At 41.6% G+C, this 19,615-nt stretch overlaps 2 protein-coding genes across 3 annotated transcripts in view; one reads left to right on the top strand and one right to left on the bottom strand.

Annotated features, from left to right (window-relative positions):
• The first annotated feature begins 2,327 nt into the window (after window positions 1-2,327).
• LOC111978104 (serine/threonine-protein kinase tousled-like 2) overlaps window positions 2,328-19,615 on the top strand; it is a 34,137-nt gene continuing 16,849 nt past the window's right edge. The window contains exons 1-3 of one of the 2 annotated variants that reach the window (XM_024007918.2): window positions 2,328-3,016; window positions 6,568-6,650; window positions 11,013-11,084. In XM_024007918.2, the coding sequence (XP_023863686.1) occupies window positions 6,570-6,650; window positions 11,013-11,084 (153 nt within the window). In that variant the 5' untranslated portion in view covers window positions 2,328-3,016; window positions 6,568-6,569. The remainder of the gene's footprint in view (window positions 3,017-6,567; window positions 6,651-11,012; window positions 11,085-19,615) is intronic. The other variant, XM_024007917.2, reaches the window with a different exon arrangement.
• LOC139029094 (serine/threonine-protein kinase tousled-like 2) lies at window positions 15,441-17,744 on the bottom strand. The gene is made up of 6 exons (XM_070448189.1): window positions 17,733-17,744; window positions 17,564-17,683; window positions 17,021-17,113; window positions 16,659-16,769; window positions 15,834-15,968; window positions 15,441-15,650 (listed from the first exon to the last, which is right to left on the bottom strand). Exons 1-6 carry the CDS (start codon window positions 17,742-17,744, stop codon window positions 15,441-15,443), a joined length of 681 nt encoding a protein of 226 aa, XP_070304290.1.

The raw sequence follows: 19,615 nt of genomic DNA, 5'->3' as shown, positions 1-19,615 counted from the left end.
CTGCATTCTCAGATTCCCCTCTGTTATTAATCTCTATATTGTAATCAATAAAGTGTTTCAAAATGCTGTACTTGTATTAACATATATGTTCAGATCATTCCTGAGAGAGAAGGGGTGTAATATCTCCAGATGGGCGTGTGGTACCCTTCCTCATCCATGCCAACAAGATGCTACTTCTTGTGGGGTCTGCCTTGAAAGTAAGTATGAGAGTATAAGTAATGTACAATTAACCTACTGAAAGTATACTGACTAAAAGGCCAAACAGAACTGTCATATATTATATTATAGCTGTGTCGTTGTATACTTGCAAATTAGAATCTTAAGTGTAACATCATTTTGTTGGGGAAAACTGAAATGCCCATCAAATGTTTTCCCCAGTTTGCTGAATCTGTTCTGAAGGAGTAGTCGATTGTAGTAGTAGCAGTCACTCTCCTCCAAAACACTGGTATGTTACATTTCTAATTTAATATAATTCTAGATAATTAAAAAAAAACATTTATATGGATCTTTCAAGGTTATCTTTGATCCAACTTCTGACTAGATGGCCACTAAAACACATGTATTTAAATAATTGTGTTACAAGAAACCTATACTATTCCCTTGTTCCCTGTTCCCTATTTGCTCAGAAAAATACATGTAAAGATGTATAGACTACTTGACATTATGTTTTGCTAGATGACCTGAGCCAACTGTGCCATTTCTGTGGGGAGGTGGACAATAATTAGGAAGACACTAACAGGGTAATTGCTTGTTCACTTCTAAAGGCCTTGCCGAAATCCTCCCCCCTTCTAATTTTCCTTCATTTTGAGGCTAGAGTCAAATACTTTCTGTGGCACACATCAGAGTCAAATAATTTCTATAGAACAAACTTCACGTCAGGATAGGCAACCGAAAATAATAATTAATGTATGTGTGTTATATTAAACATAGAGGAGGGAGTAAAATGTAGGCAAGTAAAATGTAGGCAAATGGATTGACGTCACTCGCTCTGAGACCTAGAAGTTGTTCCCCTTGCTCTGCAAGGAACGCGGCTTTTGTGGCGCGATGGGTAACGATGCTTCGTAAGTGACTGTGGTTGATGTGTGCAGAGGGTCCCTGGTTCGAGTCCAGGTTAGGGCGAGGAAAGGGACGGAAGCTATACTGTTACACAAGCAATAAACATGTCAGAACAATTACTAGTCGAATAAGACATGGGAGATACAACGAATTTTGGCTAAGAGATTTATTTATAGACTAATACACTTGAAACAAATAGCCAAACCGAAAACTCCAGGCATTACTAGTGCCTCCCCCACGATCAAACCGACAAAAATGAAACGCAGCCGAACGTGATCAGAAATCTCAACTAGCAAGTAAGTGGCAGCAATGAAGAATTGAGTGCGTGCGCGTTCACGCGAAGGGGGGGGGGGCTTATAGGCACAACACCAGTACTAAGGAAAAATGGAAGTTTGAGTTTCACAGTCCGTCACTCAAAACCCGCCAATTCAGTCATTGATCTGAAATAAATAATTCGCTAAAAAGTATTTCCATGTGCTTACACGATTGCTATTATTGACTGTCTTTTTACCTAAATTATATCAACAGCGAGTATATTTTTAAACAGTTACTGTAGCTTAAACACCTACACGCTTCAAGGAACCAACAAGTTAACGTTACATACAACAACGTTGTCCAGAGTGAATAAAGATCACTCCCAGTGTATAAGATGATAAAGTAATAAACATAACTGATTAAAATAAAAGTCTAGAATTACAGAAAATACTAGATAATTGGTCATTTCTTATCCGATAATTTACCTCGCTTTCACTTTAAAATAGCTAGCTACGTCCACATTCGCAGTTATGTTTATTTGAACTAATAGCACAAACTCCGAGAGCATCGAGTTAAGGAATTCATAAGGGGTGTGTCATTGATTGGAGTTCGATGCGCCATGAGTTTGTGCTATTAGTACTGGGTTGCCGCTCAGTAGTGGGAATAGGGGAATAGTCCATTCTGTCTGGACAGGCGAGCATTGAGCAACATCATTCTTGACATGGTTATGTAATCCAGGAACACTTTGACAGAGCTCAGGCATATTAAATCACCCTATAGCCCATGTACGGCCCACTACAACTTCATTTTTCTGAACGCAAACTGCAACCACTCTACTATGGTTTTGGGTTGTGCGCTCTCTTAGGCATCGTTTACACAAACAGCCCAATTTTGATTTAATTTCCACTAATTGGTCTTTTGAGCAATGACATTAGACACGTTTAAATCGGATTTTTCCCAGAGCTGATCTGATTGGTCAAAAGACCAATTAGTGAAAAAAAAGATCAGAATAGGCTGCCTCTGTAAACGCAGTCAGTGGCTCCCCCTCCCCTGTTGTATTCAGACCGAACAAATTGTAGCACACTTGTTGTTTACATTGCATAAACAGTCTCAAAATCTAATTGATCTGACTGAATTTGATGGGAGTTCGGGGTTATGTCCGCAGCAGACTGCCGATGCGAGGTAGCTAGCACACCCTGTCTGTCGAGCACGCAGATGGATTGAATCCACCCATCTCTGGTCTTTTATCGATGACTCGCGAATGCTAGCTAATTCAATCTAATGTTAACCAATTTATCGCAAGAGAAACAAGTTAAAGTTTTATTCTTTCAGCGGCAGGTGAAGGATTTCGACATTCATTCGCCAAAACAAAATACATAAAACTTTTTTTGTTTTTTTTTTACCAAAGAAGAAAGGCCCTTTCCAAAGAAACTACAACAACAACCCTCGAGCTCGGAGTTGCATGTGCATGGGCTACAGCCTGCAAGGCGGGCTTGGAAACCCCGAGGATTCTCGGCCTCCTGGTGTTCAGAGGGAAAGAGAAGTCAACAGATGGACAATGCTGATGTGAGCGTTTTTTTGGGGGGTTAAGTGTAGGGTCTTTTTGAGAGACAACGGGACATCAGCAGCTAGTTAACTTAGATATCGCCTGACCTCGAGGGACTGAAAGACCCCCACACGGACCTTGCAAACGACAGCGCTACAGGTAAACAAAGTTGTTTCGACTGACTACATACGTTAGCCAGCCTCCTCAATAACTAACTATAGTTAGTCTAGCTAGCTATTAAAGCAGTGCTTTAGACAGAGTAACGTAATTATAACTACTAGTAGCCAAGTTTAAGTAGTAATACTCCCCCCCCATTCCGACAATCAATATGTGGCTGTACTAACGTTAGCTATAATACTTAACGTTAGCACTGGCTTGGTTAGCTAACGTAACTAATTTACCCACAAATTACGGACCTGGCTGAGGTTCGTTAGGTTAGCCGTGCATTGGAAACTGAAATCTCAGATCTAGTTAATTAGACTAACTAAGAACATGGCAAATGTTATACACAGCAGACCACCACAGTGCTACCTTTTTTTATAGTCTATGTGAGTGCCACACCAGACAGAGCATCCTCAGAAGACAAAATGTAGTAGCGATAATGTCATACATTGCTTTGTCAATTTTATGACTAGTTTACCATAATCTCTCGTGGACAGATGCATTTAGCTAACACAATCGCGCATCTGACGCAATAACACGATATTTTAGTTCTGAGTTTGAGAGTACCATCTAGGTAACTATAGTTATCAAACGAACTACCTAACTTGTATGCATGTTTGATGCAAAGAGAGGGTGAGGGGTTTTCTAGCTACATAGAGTACCAGTCAAAAGTTTGGACACCTACTCATTCGAGGGTTTTTCTTTATTTTTTACTATTTTCTACATTGTAGAATAATAGTGAAGATATCAAAACGATGAAATAAGAAACACCTTGAATGATTGTGTCAGCTTTTGACTGGTACTGTATGTTTTAGGATTATTTGTCTTGGATACATTTTTAGCCAGGTGGATCATAACAGATTAGACAGTGTTTAGCCAATAAAACATTAGTCATAAGAAATTTGTCCTCGAAATTATCTTGGGCACCAGGGCCACAAGAAATGGTTTGTTTAAATCTCAACGGTGAACAGGGTTGCCAGTTGCAGCTAACAAATCTAATCCAATGACCATTCAAAACCTGCCCAAAAGGGCTGAAAACGAGCTAAATTGCCACATTTATACAATAATTGTTTTCCCATTACGTTATTGAGCCAATTAAGGAATACCAATGTAACTTGTACCTACTTTAGATGCAAAATTAGGTTTTCATCAAAGTTATAATTCTTGTGAACTGACATGACATAATATACTAATTTGAGTATATCACAAGAGAAAACATCATTCACCCCGTTTAAACTCACCAGGTCATTTTCCATCAATGGTTGTTGGTTTAACTCGTTTCACTGCTATGATTAAGCAATAAGGCATGAGGGCGTATGGTATGTGGCCAATATACGACGGCTATGGGCTGTTCTTAAGAATGATGCAATGTGGTGTGCTTGGATACAGCCGTTAGCTGTGGTATATTAGCCAAGTACCACAAACTCCCGGGGTGGCAGGTAGCCTAGTGGTTAGAGCGTTGGGCCAGTAACCGAAAGGTTGCCGGATCGGATCCCCGAGCTGACAAGGTAGAAATCTGTCGTTCTGCCCTGAGCAAGGCAGGTGACACGTGGATGTCAATTGTGGCAGTCCCCCGCACCAATCTGAGGGGTTGGGTTAAATGCGGAAGACACATTTCAGTTGAAGGCATTCAGTTGTACAACTGACTAGGTATTCCCCTTTCCCTGTTTTAAACTGGTTACCTAAACACTTATTTTTACTGCTGTAATTACGTTGTTAACCAGTTGATAATAGGCACCTCAGGGTTTTGTGATATATGGAAAATATACCACGGCTAAGGCCTGTATCCAGGCACTCCGCGTTAAGAACAGCCCTTAGCCATGGTATATTGGCCATATACCACACCCCCCCCCTAGGCCTTATTGCTTAAATAAGTCCCTTTTGCGCATGTGCATGACTAGATAAATCTGACAGGGGAGTTTGAGTGTTGAAAGTTGTACAGAGGATCTCAATCCTCTGAGCAAGAAACACCCGGATTAACTTTTTTTTTTTAAGAAAGAATGTTAGGCTATTTTCTGGCAATTGTGCCAGATGTTGAGACTGCAAACAGTTATAAATGTCCTATTTTGCGAGATTGACTTGTCATTTCAATAGGCATAGGCTACGGACAAAAATCTGGGTGTATGATTGTAATTCAGCTTTGCCATGGTTTGCTTAGATAGATGCAGGTAGCCTACAGCCCTTGATAGGCCTACATCAGTCTACAGTAACCTAGGCAAGATGTCAACTGAATGATCTATCAGCCTGCTTAGTCCAAATTAAGACTCATTTATTCAACATTAATAGTTTGGTGATTTCGAGGTAAGAAATGATTGTTTCCCAATAGCCTGCTGGAATAGGCTGTGGATGGGGTCGTAATTTCAATCACTGAATTAAATATTAATGATATGTTTGATCTGAATATGCTTGTCAACAATAGCCAGTATTTAGATTTAATTTTTTACCTGTAGCCTATTTGGACTGTTAAGTCAATCTAATGCATTCTAACAATTGCAGATAGAGCTTTGATAACTTCTAATTTAATTAACTAAACATGGTTGTTAATAATTGCATAATAACATAAGGCTAAAACAATATTACTCAAGTTATAGGCTATTTATTAAATCCGTTTGCTAGCTCCAGGTAGGCTACACAAGTGGCACATTGATTTGCTAGGACTCGTCATGTCAACATTTTTATTGTTTCAAATGGTAGCCCTCCTCACCATTCACTCAGCAACAGCCTCACTGCCTGATAGTCAGCAGCAGCATGTCACAGTGAAATATATATATTTATTATTATTTTTTATTATTATTATTCTTTCTTTAAATGCCATGGTGGGCGCTGTGAAACTTATAAGTAGCCCAAAAACCCGTAACCCGCGACCAATACATTTTCCAAAGTAGCCCAATTTTGCGGGAAAACCGCTAACATAGCAACCCTGACGGTGGAGTTCATTTTACATGGCCCGGTGCCCCGGGAGGTTGGAGATTTCACTTAAGGACCAATGGAATGTTCTAAAATGAACAAACTCCGCACCAGGCCATATCAAACGAGTGCAATTAAATTGATGGCCTGCACATGCGTAGTTCGGTGCGAGACGACCATTAGACCCGAAGACATGTTTCTGCGCATGAGCTTAGCAAGCCAACGTCTCCATGACATCACCTACAAGTGTGATCAGGGATTTATATTGGAGAAGCAGTTTCTGCCTATCTTCATACTGTACAGTCTTTGATACCACAGTATTTTSGTCATATACCCATAAAACCTAGCGGTCAAACACGGAAATGGTTCCAATCGTTTTTTCACAAAAAAAAATTCTATAGGGGAGTTTAGTATTTCCAACAAGGTCTGTTTCCTGAACGCTTTCCCTAGCTTGATGTTTTGACAACCGTGTAGTTGCTAGACGGAAGCCACTCCTCAGTAAAAGGCACATGACAGCCCGCTTAGAGTTTGCCAAAAGGCARCTGAAGGACTCTGACCATGAGAAAAACAAGATTCTCTGGTCTGATGAAACCACGATTGAACTCTTTAACTAACACATTCTCTCTCTCTCTTCTCTGTAGACATGATGGAAGAACTGCACAGCCTGGACCCTCGGCGGCAGGAGCTGCTTGAGGCTCGCTTCACAGGAGTCGGAGTGGCCAAGGTCTGTCTCCATTAAATTGTGTCTGCATCCATTCTGTGTGTGTGACAGTGATGCTCTGGCATCCAGTTTGCAGTTTATCAGTCACCATCTGTCTCAGCAGCACTCCGTGGCAAGGCACACCACCGGGCACACACCACACACATGCACACCCACCCACCAATGGAATAATCAGCAAGACAAGGTGCCCACACTGCTTGATGTTACCAAGGGCCAGTGTTGCTAAGTCCACTCCAACCCCAAATMAATAGGGAAGACAGTCTTGCACCATATTAAGTCACACCTACTCATTCAGTGTTTTAATTTATTTTTGTTTTTTTACTATTTTCTACATTGTAGAATAATACTGAAGACATCCACACTATAAAATAACACAAGGAATCGTGTAGTAACCAATAAAGTCTTAAACAAATCCTAAATGTATTTGAGATTCTTTAAAGTAGCCACTCTTTGCCTTGACAGCTTTGCACACTCTTGGCATTCTCTCAACCAGCTTCACCTGGAATGCTTTTCCAACAGTCTTGGAAAAGATGTAACCACATATGCTGAGCACTTGTTGCCTGCTTTTCCTTCACTCTGCGGTCCAACTAATCCCAAACCATCTGAATTGGGTTGAGGTTGGGTGYTTGTGGAGACGAGGTCATCTGATGCAGCACCATCACTCTCCTTCTTGGTCAAATAGTRCTTACACAGCCTGGAGGTGTGTTGGGTCATTGTTCTGTTGAAAAACAAATGATAGTCCCACTAGGCACAAACCAGATGGGATGGCATAATGCTGTGGTAACCATGCTGGTTAAGTGTGCCTTGAATTCTAAATAAATCACTGACAGTGTCACCAACAAAGCACCAACACACCACCACCTCCATGCTTCACAGTGGGAGCCACACATGCAGAGATCATCCGTTCACCTACTCTGCGTCTCACAAAGACACGGCGGTTGGWACCACAAATCTCAAATTTGGACTCATCCGACCAAAGGACAGATTTCCACCYGTTTAATGTCCATTGCTCGTGTTTCTTGGCCKAYGCAAGCCTCTTCTTATTGGTGTTCTTTAGTATTGGTTTCTTTGCAGCAATTRGACRWTGYAGGCCTGATTCACGCAGTCTCCTCTGAACAGTTGATGTTGAGATGTGTCTGTTAGTGAMGCTGYGTACTGTAATGAACTTATCCTCTGCAGCAGYGGTWACTCTGGGGCTTCCTTTCCTGTGGCGGTCCTCATGCGAGCCAGTTTTATCATAGCGCTTGATAGTTTTTGCGACTGAAKTTGAAGAAGCGTTCAAAGTTCTTGCAATGTWCCGCATTGATTGACCTTCATGTCTTAACGTAATGATGGGCTGTAATTTTTCTTTGCTTATTTGAGCTGTTCTTGCCATAATATGGACTTGGTCTTTTACCAAATAGGGCTATCTACTGTATACCACCCCTACCTTGTCACAACACAACTGATTGGCTCAAACACATTAAGAAGGAAAGAAATCCCACAAAATAACTTTTTTAACAAGGCACACCTGTTAATTGAATTTAATTCCAGGTGACTACCTTATGAAGCTGTTTGAGAGAATGTCAAGAGTGGGGCGAAAAAACTGTCAAGGCAAAGGGTGGCTACTTTGAAGAATCTCAAATCTAAATTATATTTTGAATTGTTCAACACTTTTTGGTTACTACATTATTCCATATGTGTTATTTCATAGTTTTGATGTGTAGAAAATAGTAAAAATAAAGAAAAGTCCTGGAATGAGTAGGTGTCCAAACTTTTGGCTGGTACTGTATATGTATGTACAGTTGAAATCGGAAGTTTACATACACTTTGGTTGGAGTCATTAAAACTCGTTTTCAACCACTCCACAGAATGTCATGTTCACAAACTATAGTTTTGGTAAGTCAGTTAGGATAACTACTTTATGCATGACACAAGTCATTTTTCCAACAATTGTTTACAGACAGATTATTTCACTTATAATTCACTGTATCACAATTCCAGTGGGTCAGAAGTTTACATTCACTAAGTTGACTGTGCTTTTAACCAGCTTGGAAATTCCAGAAAATTATGTAATGACTTTTAGAAGCTTCTGATAGACTAATTCACAACATTTGAGTCAATTGGATGTATTTCAAGGCCAACCTTCGAACTCAGTGCCTCTTTGCTTGACATCATGGGAAAATCAAAAGAAATCAGCCAAGACCTCAGAAAAAAAATTGTAGACCTCCACAAGTCTGGTTCTTCCTTGGGATCAATTTCCAAATGCCTGAAAGTACCACGTTCATCTGTACAAACAATAGTACGCAAGTATAAACACCATGGGACCACGCAGCCGTCATACTGCTCAGGAAGGAGACGCGTTCTGTATCCTAGAGATGAACGTACTTTGGTGCGAAAAGTGCAAATCAATCCCAGAACAACAGCACAGACCTTGTGAAGATGCTGGAGGAAACAGGTACAAAAGTATCTATATCCACAGTAAAACGAGTCCTATATCGACATAACCTGAAAGGCTGCTCAGCAAGGAAGAAGCCACTGCTCCAAAATCATAAAAAAGCCAGACTACGGTTTGCAACTGCACATGGGGACAAAGATTGTTCTTTTTGGAGAAATGTCCTCTGGTCTGATGAAATAAGAATATAACTGTTTGGCCATAATGACCATCGTTATGTTTGAAGGAAAAATGGGGATGCTTGCAAGCTGAAGAACACCATCCCAACCGTGAAGCACGGGGGTGGCAGCATCATGTTGTGGGGGTGCTTTGCTGCATGAGGGACTGGTGCACTTCACAAAGTGGTTGGCATCATGAGGGAAAATGATGTGGATATATTGAAGCAACATCTCGAGACATCAGTCAGGAAGTGAAAGCTTGGTTGCAAATGGGTCTTCCAAATGGACAATGACCCCAAGCATACTTCRAWAGTTGTGGCAAAATGGCTTAAGGACAATAAAGTCAAGGTATTGGAGTGGCCATCACAAAGCCCTGACCTCAATCCTATAGAACATTTGTGGGCAGACCTGAAAAAGTGTGTGCGAGCAAGGAGGCCTACACACCTGATTCGGTTACACCAGCTCTGTCAGGAAGAATGGTCCAAAATTCACCCAACTTATTGTGGGAAGCTTGTGGAAGGCTACCCGAAACGTTTGACCCAAGTTAAACAATTTAAAGGCAATGCTACCAAATACTAATTGAGTGTATGTAAACTTCTGACCCATTTGAGAATGTGATGAAAGAAAAAAAATCTGAAATCATTCTCTACTATTATTCTGACATTTCACATTCTTAAAATAAAGTGGTGACCCTAACTGAGATAAAACAGGGAATTTTTACTAGGATTAAATGTCAGGAATTGTGATAAACTGAGTTTAAATGTATTTGGCTAAGGTSTATGTAAACTTCRYACTTCAACTGTATGTAAATGTGTGTGTGGTTTAAATACTTTATTGTGTGATACTCATTGAATTAACCTGTCTTACATACAGTGCCTTCAGAAAGTATTTATATCCCTTGACATGTAACACATTTTGTTGTTACAGCCTGAATTCAAAATGGATGAAATATAAAAAATAAAAAAAAACATCTCAGCTTCTACACACAATATCCCATATTGAGAAAGTAAAAAAATGTGTTTTTAGAAATTTTAGCAAATGTATTGAAAGTGAAATTCATAAATATCTCAATTACATAAGTATTCACACCCCTGAGTCAATACATTGTAGAAGCACCTGGCAACAGTTAGTTGTCTTTTTAGGTACATCTCTAAGAGCTGTGCGGATTATACAATATTTGCCCATTTATTCTCTTAAAAATTCTTCAAGCGCTGTCATATTGGTTGTTGATCTTTGCTGGAAGACCATTTTCAGGTCTTGCGATAGTTTTAAGTAGATTTGAGTTTAACCTGTAACTAGACTATTCAGGAACATTTACTGTTTTCTTGTAAAGCAACTCCAGTATAGATTTGGTCTTGTGTTTTAGGTTATTGTGCTGCTGAAAGGTGAATTCATTTCCCAGTGTCTCGTGGAAAGCAGACTGAACCAGGTTTTCATGTAGGATTTTGCCTGTGCTTATAGCTGTGTTGTGTTATTTTCATCCTAAAAAACGATATTACTTGCAGATGACAAGCATACCCATAACATTATGCAGCCAACACCATGCTTGAAAATATGACCAGTGGTACTCAATGAAGTGTTGTTTTGGATTTGCCCCAAACATAATGCATAATTCAGGACAAAAAGGTTTTAAAATAAGTAAACTTAAAATTCAGTCTAACACAACAAAATGTGGAAAAAGTAAAGGGGTCTGAATACTTTCTGAAGTTATTGCAGGACAGAGGCATTTAGCATCCATTTTCTTGTTGACCAATGTATTGTTGTTTCCTCCAGGGTTCGGGAATAAACGAGTCGTCCAACCAGAGCCTGTGCAGCGTGGGCTCTCTGAGCGACAAGGAGCTGGAGGTCAGTATGACTACATGCGTGTGCCAGGGACGGCCTTATTTCTAGTACAGCATATTGGCTGACTGTCATTCATGTTCCATTCGCCCAGCTCAATGTAACGTCGATAAGTTTAGGCTACTACATGACTCAAATGTTCCCTATACCCATCATGAGGTCGCTACAACAGGTAGAGAAACATTTGAGTAATCCAGGCAGCGACACATTCAAAACCACCTTGCACACTCTTCCCTGCATCTAGCTGATCTAGGGTGTAATCATTAGTCCAACAGTTGCAAGGAAGTCAATGTACCCAGAGGGGGACGAAAACTAGCTGTTCCCCGGCTACACTATGGTGCTACCCTCGAGTGCTGTTGAGGCTACTGTAGAACTTCATTGCAGAACAGTGTGTTTTATTCAATTATTTGCTAACGTGAATATATTTATTAGTTTTATTTAAGAAGGAAAACGTTTTATTTAATTTGTAACTTTAAAAATATATATATATAAATTCACTGAGGATGGTCCTCCCCTTCCTCCTCTTAGGAGCTGCCACTGGCCTGTGTATGTGTGCGTACACACACACACACACACACACACACACACTAGTCAAAGGCCTAAAGATGAACACAGAGTCAGACCAAAACAATGTTATAGAGCAATATTCAAGTTCATTACATGGATGGACTTAGGGTGCCTTTCGTAAATTTCCTCCAGTGTTTACAGAGTGAGCTCTGGGTCGTTCGTAAATTCAGAGCGTTGTCAGATTGTCCGTTCACTCGGAGCGCACACTGGACGCTCTGGTCAAGGTGTAGGGTTAATCTGAGCATTCTAATCTCACAAAGGCAATTGAGCACCAAGCTAACTGGCTAAAGTCGGCTAGTTTGCTAGCTACTTCCAGAAACAATGAAGAGAACACCTCACTCTGACCATTTTACTCACCCTAGCAGAGCTGGTTAGACTGTTTTTCATGTTTATTTTGTTCAGTGACAAAGCCGTTTGCCGACGTTTACTGACACCAAGCCTAAAAAGTGGTCACCTTGTAAACTTCACTGAAGCACCTCGTCCCAGGAGATATAATAGTAGGTTCGGTCGTTCAACGTGGGGTGGTCTTTAAATCTGAAGAGAGGGGGAGACCACTGGTCAGTCTCCTGAATGAGGATTGATCAAAGGAACAGGTACATGCTACATTCCAGGAGGATAAACATACAACAGGACAGTCCACTCCAAAATGTTCTGTACTCTTGCTGGTCCTGGAGCGCTACAGGATGTGCTGGCTTTTGCTCCAGCCAGCACTAGCCCACTAGATTCAAATAATCAAGGTCTTCAATCTGCAGGTTGGCATTTATTGCGATGAATCTTGCCCTGGAGGCAGCTCGCAGAGTGTCACTACCTGGTGTGGCCACAAAGTCACAGATCGTATTTTAACCCCAACCACACTGCCAACTCTGATGCTTAACCCTAACCTTAAATGATGGTTACATTTTTGTTTTCATTAATTTTTACAATATAGCAATTTTGACTTTACAGCTGGCCAGCTAGCGGAAATCTCTCAGTTCTGCCTCCAGGGCAAGATTCATGACAAACATCACATGCCTTCAATCTTGAGGACCATGATAAGATAAATCTACTTTGTAGTGAGAACGAGTTTGGTAATTGGAATGGAATGCAGAAAAAGAGAGAAGGCCAAGGGAGCGTACGTGGAGTTGTCCTCGTTGTGGATCCTCTTCAACTCCCGGATGTGGAGGTTCCTGACGCGCTCCAACCTCTCCAGCTCTGCTGGATCTCTGCTTCCTCCTACAGGAGACAACACTTGTTAGTCACTCAGTATCACACACCACTTCATATAACAATCATGTCTAATGACATACTGTTTGGATTTATTGTGTATTGCATTTCTCCTGTTTCTTTTTCAGAGATGACAGCTGAGAAGGACAGTACCTTCTTTAGATGCCAAGCCGGAGTTTGAAAATCTCCTCCTGCTCGTGATATTCTGCAAGCGACAACCTGTGTGGTTTCAAAGACAAAAGGGGCAACTATAAAACAAAGTCATCTTCTTTCGGGTTCGTCTCTATGAAGACTGCCCCAGTTAGGCGCTTAATCAACGGACCAGCTCACCTATGTGGAAGCTTGCTGTTCGCACCTGAACAACTTGGATGTGCATATTTTACCCTTGTTGGATTCTAGCTTGAAATATCTTTATTTATGCTACCTTACTAGAACGTATTGATTACTTTGCATGTATAATGAATGTATATGTTTGTGTCAATGGAGGGTGGATAAGAACTAGGTGTATGGAAAGTTACTGAGTGGGACAATGGGGGGAGAGGGCAGGAAGTTTACATTTGGTCAAACATGTTATTGGTAAATCTCATGGATCTATGGAGAAAGGCAAAGGGCAACAGTCTGGTTTCAGTTACTGATAAGGTAACACAGCCGTGGAGTAGGGAGGAGTGAGAATTTGGGCCGAGGTCAGGACAGATGAAGTGAGAAGGAACAGTTCCATTACACACAATACTTACATGCCCAACAAGATTCTAGCAGGGAGCCGTGGCCATGACTACACCGAGAGGAACCAATTAGTCCTGACAAGTATTGGCTGTCTAGATGTGAAGGAGTTGACTCCGCCTAGTAGGAGAGTATAAATATATGTGCTTGTGTAGAAATGTTCTTGTCTTTACAGCTGTATGACCCAGTGGGTGAATAAACTTGATTTGAGCTTTTCCTTCATCCGTTTGAGTTTTTAACTCTGTTTGAAACCTAACACCCTCTTCATTAATGGCTCTCTCACACACTGCGATTTTTTGTAAATGCTAAAGTCTTTTGATATCCTCCACTGTAAGAGAGAAAGAACAGCTGGTACATTTGAAGATTTGCTATCAGAAGAGTGCATACACTTTGCGACTCTGCCGTTGTGACACTGTCCGTGTCATTTCCACTTATTATTTTTTTTTTTACCGTTATTTTACCAGGTAAGTTGACTGAGAACACGTTCTCATTTTGCAGCAACGACCTGGGGAATAGTTACAGGGGAGAGGAGGGGATGAATGAGCCAATTGTAAACTGGGGATTATTAGGTGACCGTGATGGTAGAGGGCCAGATTGGGAATTTATGAATAAACTTTGATTTTATTTCATCATTAAAAATAGCAGATTCAAACAAAAGCTTATTTTTCAAATCTGTCATAATGTATATGTTCTAGTTGGCCAACAATGGCTGTTAATAAAAGGCAGTCCAATTCGGATCTTTTGCCACTAACTAGTATTTTGACCAAATCAGATCAGCACTTTTGCCAATAATGGACAAAAGATCAGAGTGCATACTACATTAGAAGCTAAATCTACTTAGGGTTTTCAAAAAGCTAGCCAGCTTCAGTTAGTGTCACATTCCAGCTCAGGCTTCATCCGTATTACGCGTGGATATTGTCGCAGATCATCCATTCTGTTGACCAGATACTCAAGCGCCGCCTCTAACAATGAAAATAAATGTCTTCAAAAATGGAAGGCAGTCGGGAGGCAAGATCAAGTGGGAGTTGGACCATTCTAGCCAATGAGAGGCAGATACGCATGTGAATAGGCACAACTCTGACAGTGTTTTATTTTAATTTTTATACATTGGCATTAGATATATTTGGTTGCTTTCATAAAATAGTGTGAAATACACACAAACTAAATGTAGGGACATGTTGTTGTGATGTTAAAAGATGAACCAATTGCTCCATCTTTTCTACAGCACATGCCAGCATGCAGTGTTTCTATTTGGCCAAAGACAACAATCGTGTGGAATCTCCCTTGTAGTGTTCACACAGCACGAAAAGTGCAAAGCTGTGTCAGAAAATTCAGACATTTGGTGTTGTCCGGAGCTCGCAAGTGCAATAAATTGGATGTCGTTGACCCTACCATACAGTGACTCATGAGCTCCCGTTTATCACGAACGACCTAAAGATCATGAAAAATTAGCTGCACACATGAATCGTGCCACTATCGTTCCAAACTCATACTGTGGGGGCTTTACATAAGTCAACGACACTGGCCAAATCACCCCTAGACCCTCTGCACTTGTGGAGATCTGAGAGATTTAACAGGTGTAAGCATATCGTAATAGCTTCAATTTGTCCTCTAATAAGCTAGGTGGAAGTTTCACCATATTGCCTATATAAATCTAATAGTCTAAAATCCTAAAAGGGCATTGGGACACCCTTTCCCTATACCTGTGTCGTGTTCATTAAGGACACAAGGGAAAACATTTGGCAACAAAATGAGAAGGAGCTTTCTTATTGGACAAGTTCATGTAGTCCCTCCCTGTTTTCCTTTGTTTTATTCCATTTTGTTCCTAATGAACATGGCCTACACAAAGTAAGCCAGAGGCACAATTCGTCCTTACGCTTCGTTGTCTTGTCCGTGTGTCTTGCTCTTGCGTTTGTTGGTGCCGGAGCTGTTGGGGGCAGTTGGAGGCTCCATGGTGTTCGTGTTGGTGAGGAGGGTGAGGCTCTGGGCCGTGGTGGTGGTGGTGGTTTGTAGAGGCTTCCTCTTACCCAGCAGCTTCCGCTGTCTCTCTATGTCCTCCCTCTGAGAGTTTATCCTCTCCTGCTGCCTGGGAACACACACAGAGGCAGACACAATGAGGGCAATGTGGATGGCACAGTGCTGGGCATTGAAATCATAGTAATTCTATTTATTTCTATGCGTTAGGAGTAAAGTGTATGTATGTATGACTCTAAGCTGTGTGTGTTCACTTGAAGAGGTTGTGTGTGGGTGTGTGCGCACACTGACTTGATGAGGTTCGGAAGGCGTATCCGTCGGTCCACTGCTCGGTGATGAGGCTCCGTGTCTCACGGTGGTGAAGTGGCCCAGTCGCAGGCGGTCCTGCATGCTTTTGTCCCGGCACGTCCTCTTTTCCTGCTTCGACTGGCACACACACACACACACCGCTGATTACAATTATTTACTTCTAATCGGGGTCTGATTTTGACCTATGACACCAGGTGAGTAGAACTCAGGCCAATCAATTAAAAGGGCAATTCCACGACTTTCCAACCTCAATCATATCTTCAGCCCATACGAGTGTCTACACATGTGAAAACGGCACGTTTCTATGATCTACAGTAAAAAAAGATGAGGTTCTAAAAAAAATGGTTCTGTGAAGAAAAACAGTGATTTTCAAAACCTGCAATATGTTTCTAGCCAGAAGGAGGATTATTTTCTTGCTCTCCACATCACTGCGAAACTCATGTTTGAAAATCACTGTTTTAACTTTTGATGAGGTCATCGGGTAGAACTTAACTTTATATTTTCCCCCCCTACAAAACATAGAAATGCACCTTTTTACATATGTAGACACTGGTATAGTGCTGGAGATAACGAACAGGAGATGGAAAAGTTGTGGAATTGCCATTTAACTACCAGGTAGCTAGTACTCTGGACCTCCAAGGGTTAGAATTTACCTTGAGCCAGGTTGTGCTTCTTCTGCGGTGTGAACAGACCCTTATGCCACTCGGCATCGATTTTGCACTAAGTACTGCTCGTTTTAAAGTTTAACCATATCAGCTTGTGTTTTTGGACATTTAGAACCCAGGGTGTCCATGGAAATACACTCACTTTCTCGATAAGCAACTTTTTGCTCATGGTCACACACTTGTTGAGGCGCTCCTTGTACCGCTCCAGCGCCCTCTGTTGCTCGTCTATCTGGCGCCGCAGGTCACAGTTAGTCTAAAAAACAACAACCCCTGTTTGATACAGTAGTAGTTTTGCCTCCCTAGTTATCAGACACCTACAGCTACTATCACAGTAACTACCCAACATCATTGACAATTTACATTGAGATGTAAACTAAGATGATTTGCAAATAACAAGCAACGTTTTGGTCACATTAAACATTTTGGATTCTCCTACACAGTTTTTCTTCTAAGGGGTAACTCCAATGCCGTAGAAAGAGATAAAGATGTGAAACAATGTCTTACCCTCAATAAGTCGTCGATTCGTCCCTCCTTCTTCTCTAGGTCAGAGTTCTTGTTGTTCTCTAATGCTGTCAGCTTCTCAAGCGTCAAGTCAGACTGGGGGTGTGTGTAGGAGAGTGAGTGAGTGGAGGAGAGAGAGAGAGAAAAGGAGAGACGGGAAAAGCGAGAGAGAAAAAGAGAGACGGGAAAAGCGAGAGAGAGAAAAAAGACGGAAAAGAGAGAGAGAAAAAGAGACGGGAAAAGAGAGAGAAAAAGAGATGGAAAAGAGGCGGAGAGAGAGATTAGTACAAAAGGCACTAATGACAGAATGGACAATGCATCCATCAATAGGGTTGATTAAGCAACAAATGCGTAGTTAGGCTGGTGGTCAATAACCAGCTTTCCAATTATTTCCAAGTTAAGGAAGGATTACTTCAACTGCCTAGTATGGAGTGGCACAAACATCAGTGCGTTCTAATATGGCAGAAGTGGAGGTGAGCTGTGCCAAGGGGAGACCACTGTCTAGCCATGCCAGGTAAGGCGGGAGGGCCAGGCAGAGCTGTTTACCTGAGTAGATTTGTGACAGGATGAGGAGGAGTGGAGCAGAACAGGCTTCATAGAGCTGGAGGAGGAGGAGGGCTCGGCGGGAGCTGCTGAGCCTGTGGACGACGGACTGCCCTGCTGCACCTAATGAGATAGAAGGGGGGGGATATTTCAGACTGTTCCATCGATCTACACTGAGAGTCATGTTAGTCGTTAAGTGAGGGAGCATAAAGAGGCTGGTGCTCACCGCCACTGGGGGGTTAGAGTGTGAGTGTTGACAGGAGAGCGCACCAGGGAGGGATGCCCCGTGCCAGACTGGTGGCAGGGCAACTACCACCAGCAAACTGAGTCAAAGCATGTCGCGCGAGAGAAACAGAGAAATGATTGAGCCATTGAAGGATGAAAGTACAAGCACAGACAGAGTCTGAAGAAATGCTGTATTTCAAATCAAGCGTGTTAAAGTGCTTCAATTGAAGGTAATGAGATATCAAGACAGCCATGTGTTAGCAAGAAAGCTACGCAGTTCAGGAATTTCTCACTCACCTCAAATAGTCGCTAATTTTGTGACTTCTGGCGCCTCCCTTATCGTACTGCTCTCCTTTCTCTCCTGGTTCTCTGGTCACTGGCTTCTTCTCTGGTGTCTAAGCAACGGGGTCACACAGTACACACCATTGGAGGAAAGACAACTACAGAATAACTTGTGTCCATCTTTTCTGGGTTACCTAATTTCCATTGATCGTGTGTGTGTGTGTGTGTGTTATACTTGTGGGGACAAGAATAGTAAACAATAAAAAAATTACAACTGGGGACATTTTGTTAGTCCCCACTGTTAAGTACATGTTTTAAGTATCCCTATATTTCTGTTATTACGGGGCTATCACTCAGTCAAGAGTGCGGCCTGCGCAGGGAGTCTTGTTGTCGATGGACCTAGCCTTGAGTTAATGGCTACCTTGTAGTGTGTTCAATAGTAAACTTTTTAAAACTGGAACTTGTCGTTGTGTCATTTCATTTTGTTAGTCCCCTGCATTATTGCAGGGAACAGAGCTGTCAAGGGACATTTACAGCCGACCTCCGCCTGAAGCTAAGAGCGAAGGAACACTGGAAACTAAAAAGTGTGTGTATGGACTGGCAGATGCATCAATCTACTGGTACAACAAAGTCAAGGCAACAATGCTGAATACAGGTGGAAAAATTTCACAAGTGGATCCTGCAGTCTTCTATGGCTTGATCAAGACTGCAATGTGACTGGAGTACTTGCCTGTCATGTTGATGACTTTTATCTGGGGTAGCTCACAGACCTTTGCTTCAACCTGTGATTCCACACCTCAAAGCTGTTTTCTACGTTGGCCGTGAGGAGCAGATAATTATTTGTTATGTTGGCATAGAGTTTATTACAGTCGATGAAAGACTACTGATGCAACAGGAGGAGCTATATCAAGAATCTTCAACCCATTCACCTGGATTCTTCAAGAGCCGTACAAAGGAATTCCCCTCTGTGGAATTGAAGCTGATCAATTGAGGTCAAAGATAGGACAAATTTTATGGGTTGCTAGACAGAGTAGACCTGATGTAATGTTTGATGGTTGCAACTTGGCATCTAACACAAAAACTGTCACACAACCCATTTGTAATGGGATCTTGAATAATACTTGGACATTTAATTATGTTGTGATGTTTATTTGTCTTAAAGAAAAGGGGGAGATTCTTAAGTTCATGTTTTAAGTATCCCTATATTTCTGCTATTACGGGGCATCACTCAGTCAAGAGTGCCGCCTGCGCAGGAGGCTTGTGGCGATGGACCTAGCCTTGAGTGTAATGGCTACCTTGTGATTGTTCATATAGTATAGTAAACTTTGTTAAACTGGAACCTTGTGGTTGTTGTCATTTTGAGTTAACACCCACAAGGTCATATGCTATTTCTAGGGGGTTTAGGGTTAAGGTTAGAATTAGGTTAAGGAAAATAGTATTTTGAATGGGACTGAATTGTGTGTGCCCCACAAGGTTGTTATGCAAGACTGACTGGTGTGTGTGTGTGAGTGTTGTGTGTGTGTGTGTGTGTGTGTTGTGTGTGTGTGT

The sequence above is a fragment of the Salvelinus sp. IW2-2015 genome, linkage group LG18 (assembly GCF_002910315.2).
Source record: "Salvelinus sp. IW2-2015 linkage group LG18, ASM291031v2, whole genome shotgun sequence".
In the NCBI taxonomy this organism is placed as follows: Eukaryota; Metazoa; Chordata; class Actinopteri; order Salmoniformes; family Salmonidae; genus Salvelinus; species Salvelinus sp. IW2-2015.
The sequence above is the reverse complement of the archived record's forward strand: the minus strand, read 5'-3'. Positions and strand labels throughout refer to the sequence as shown.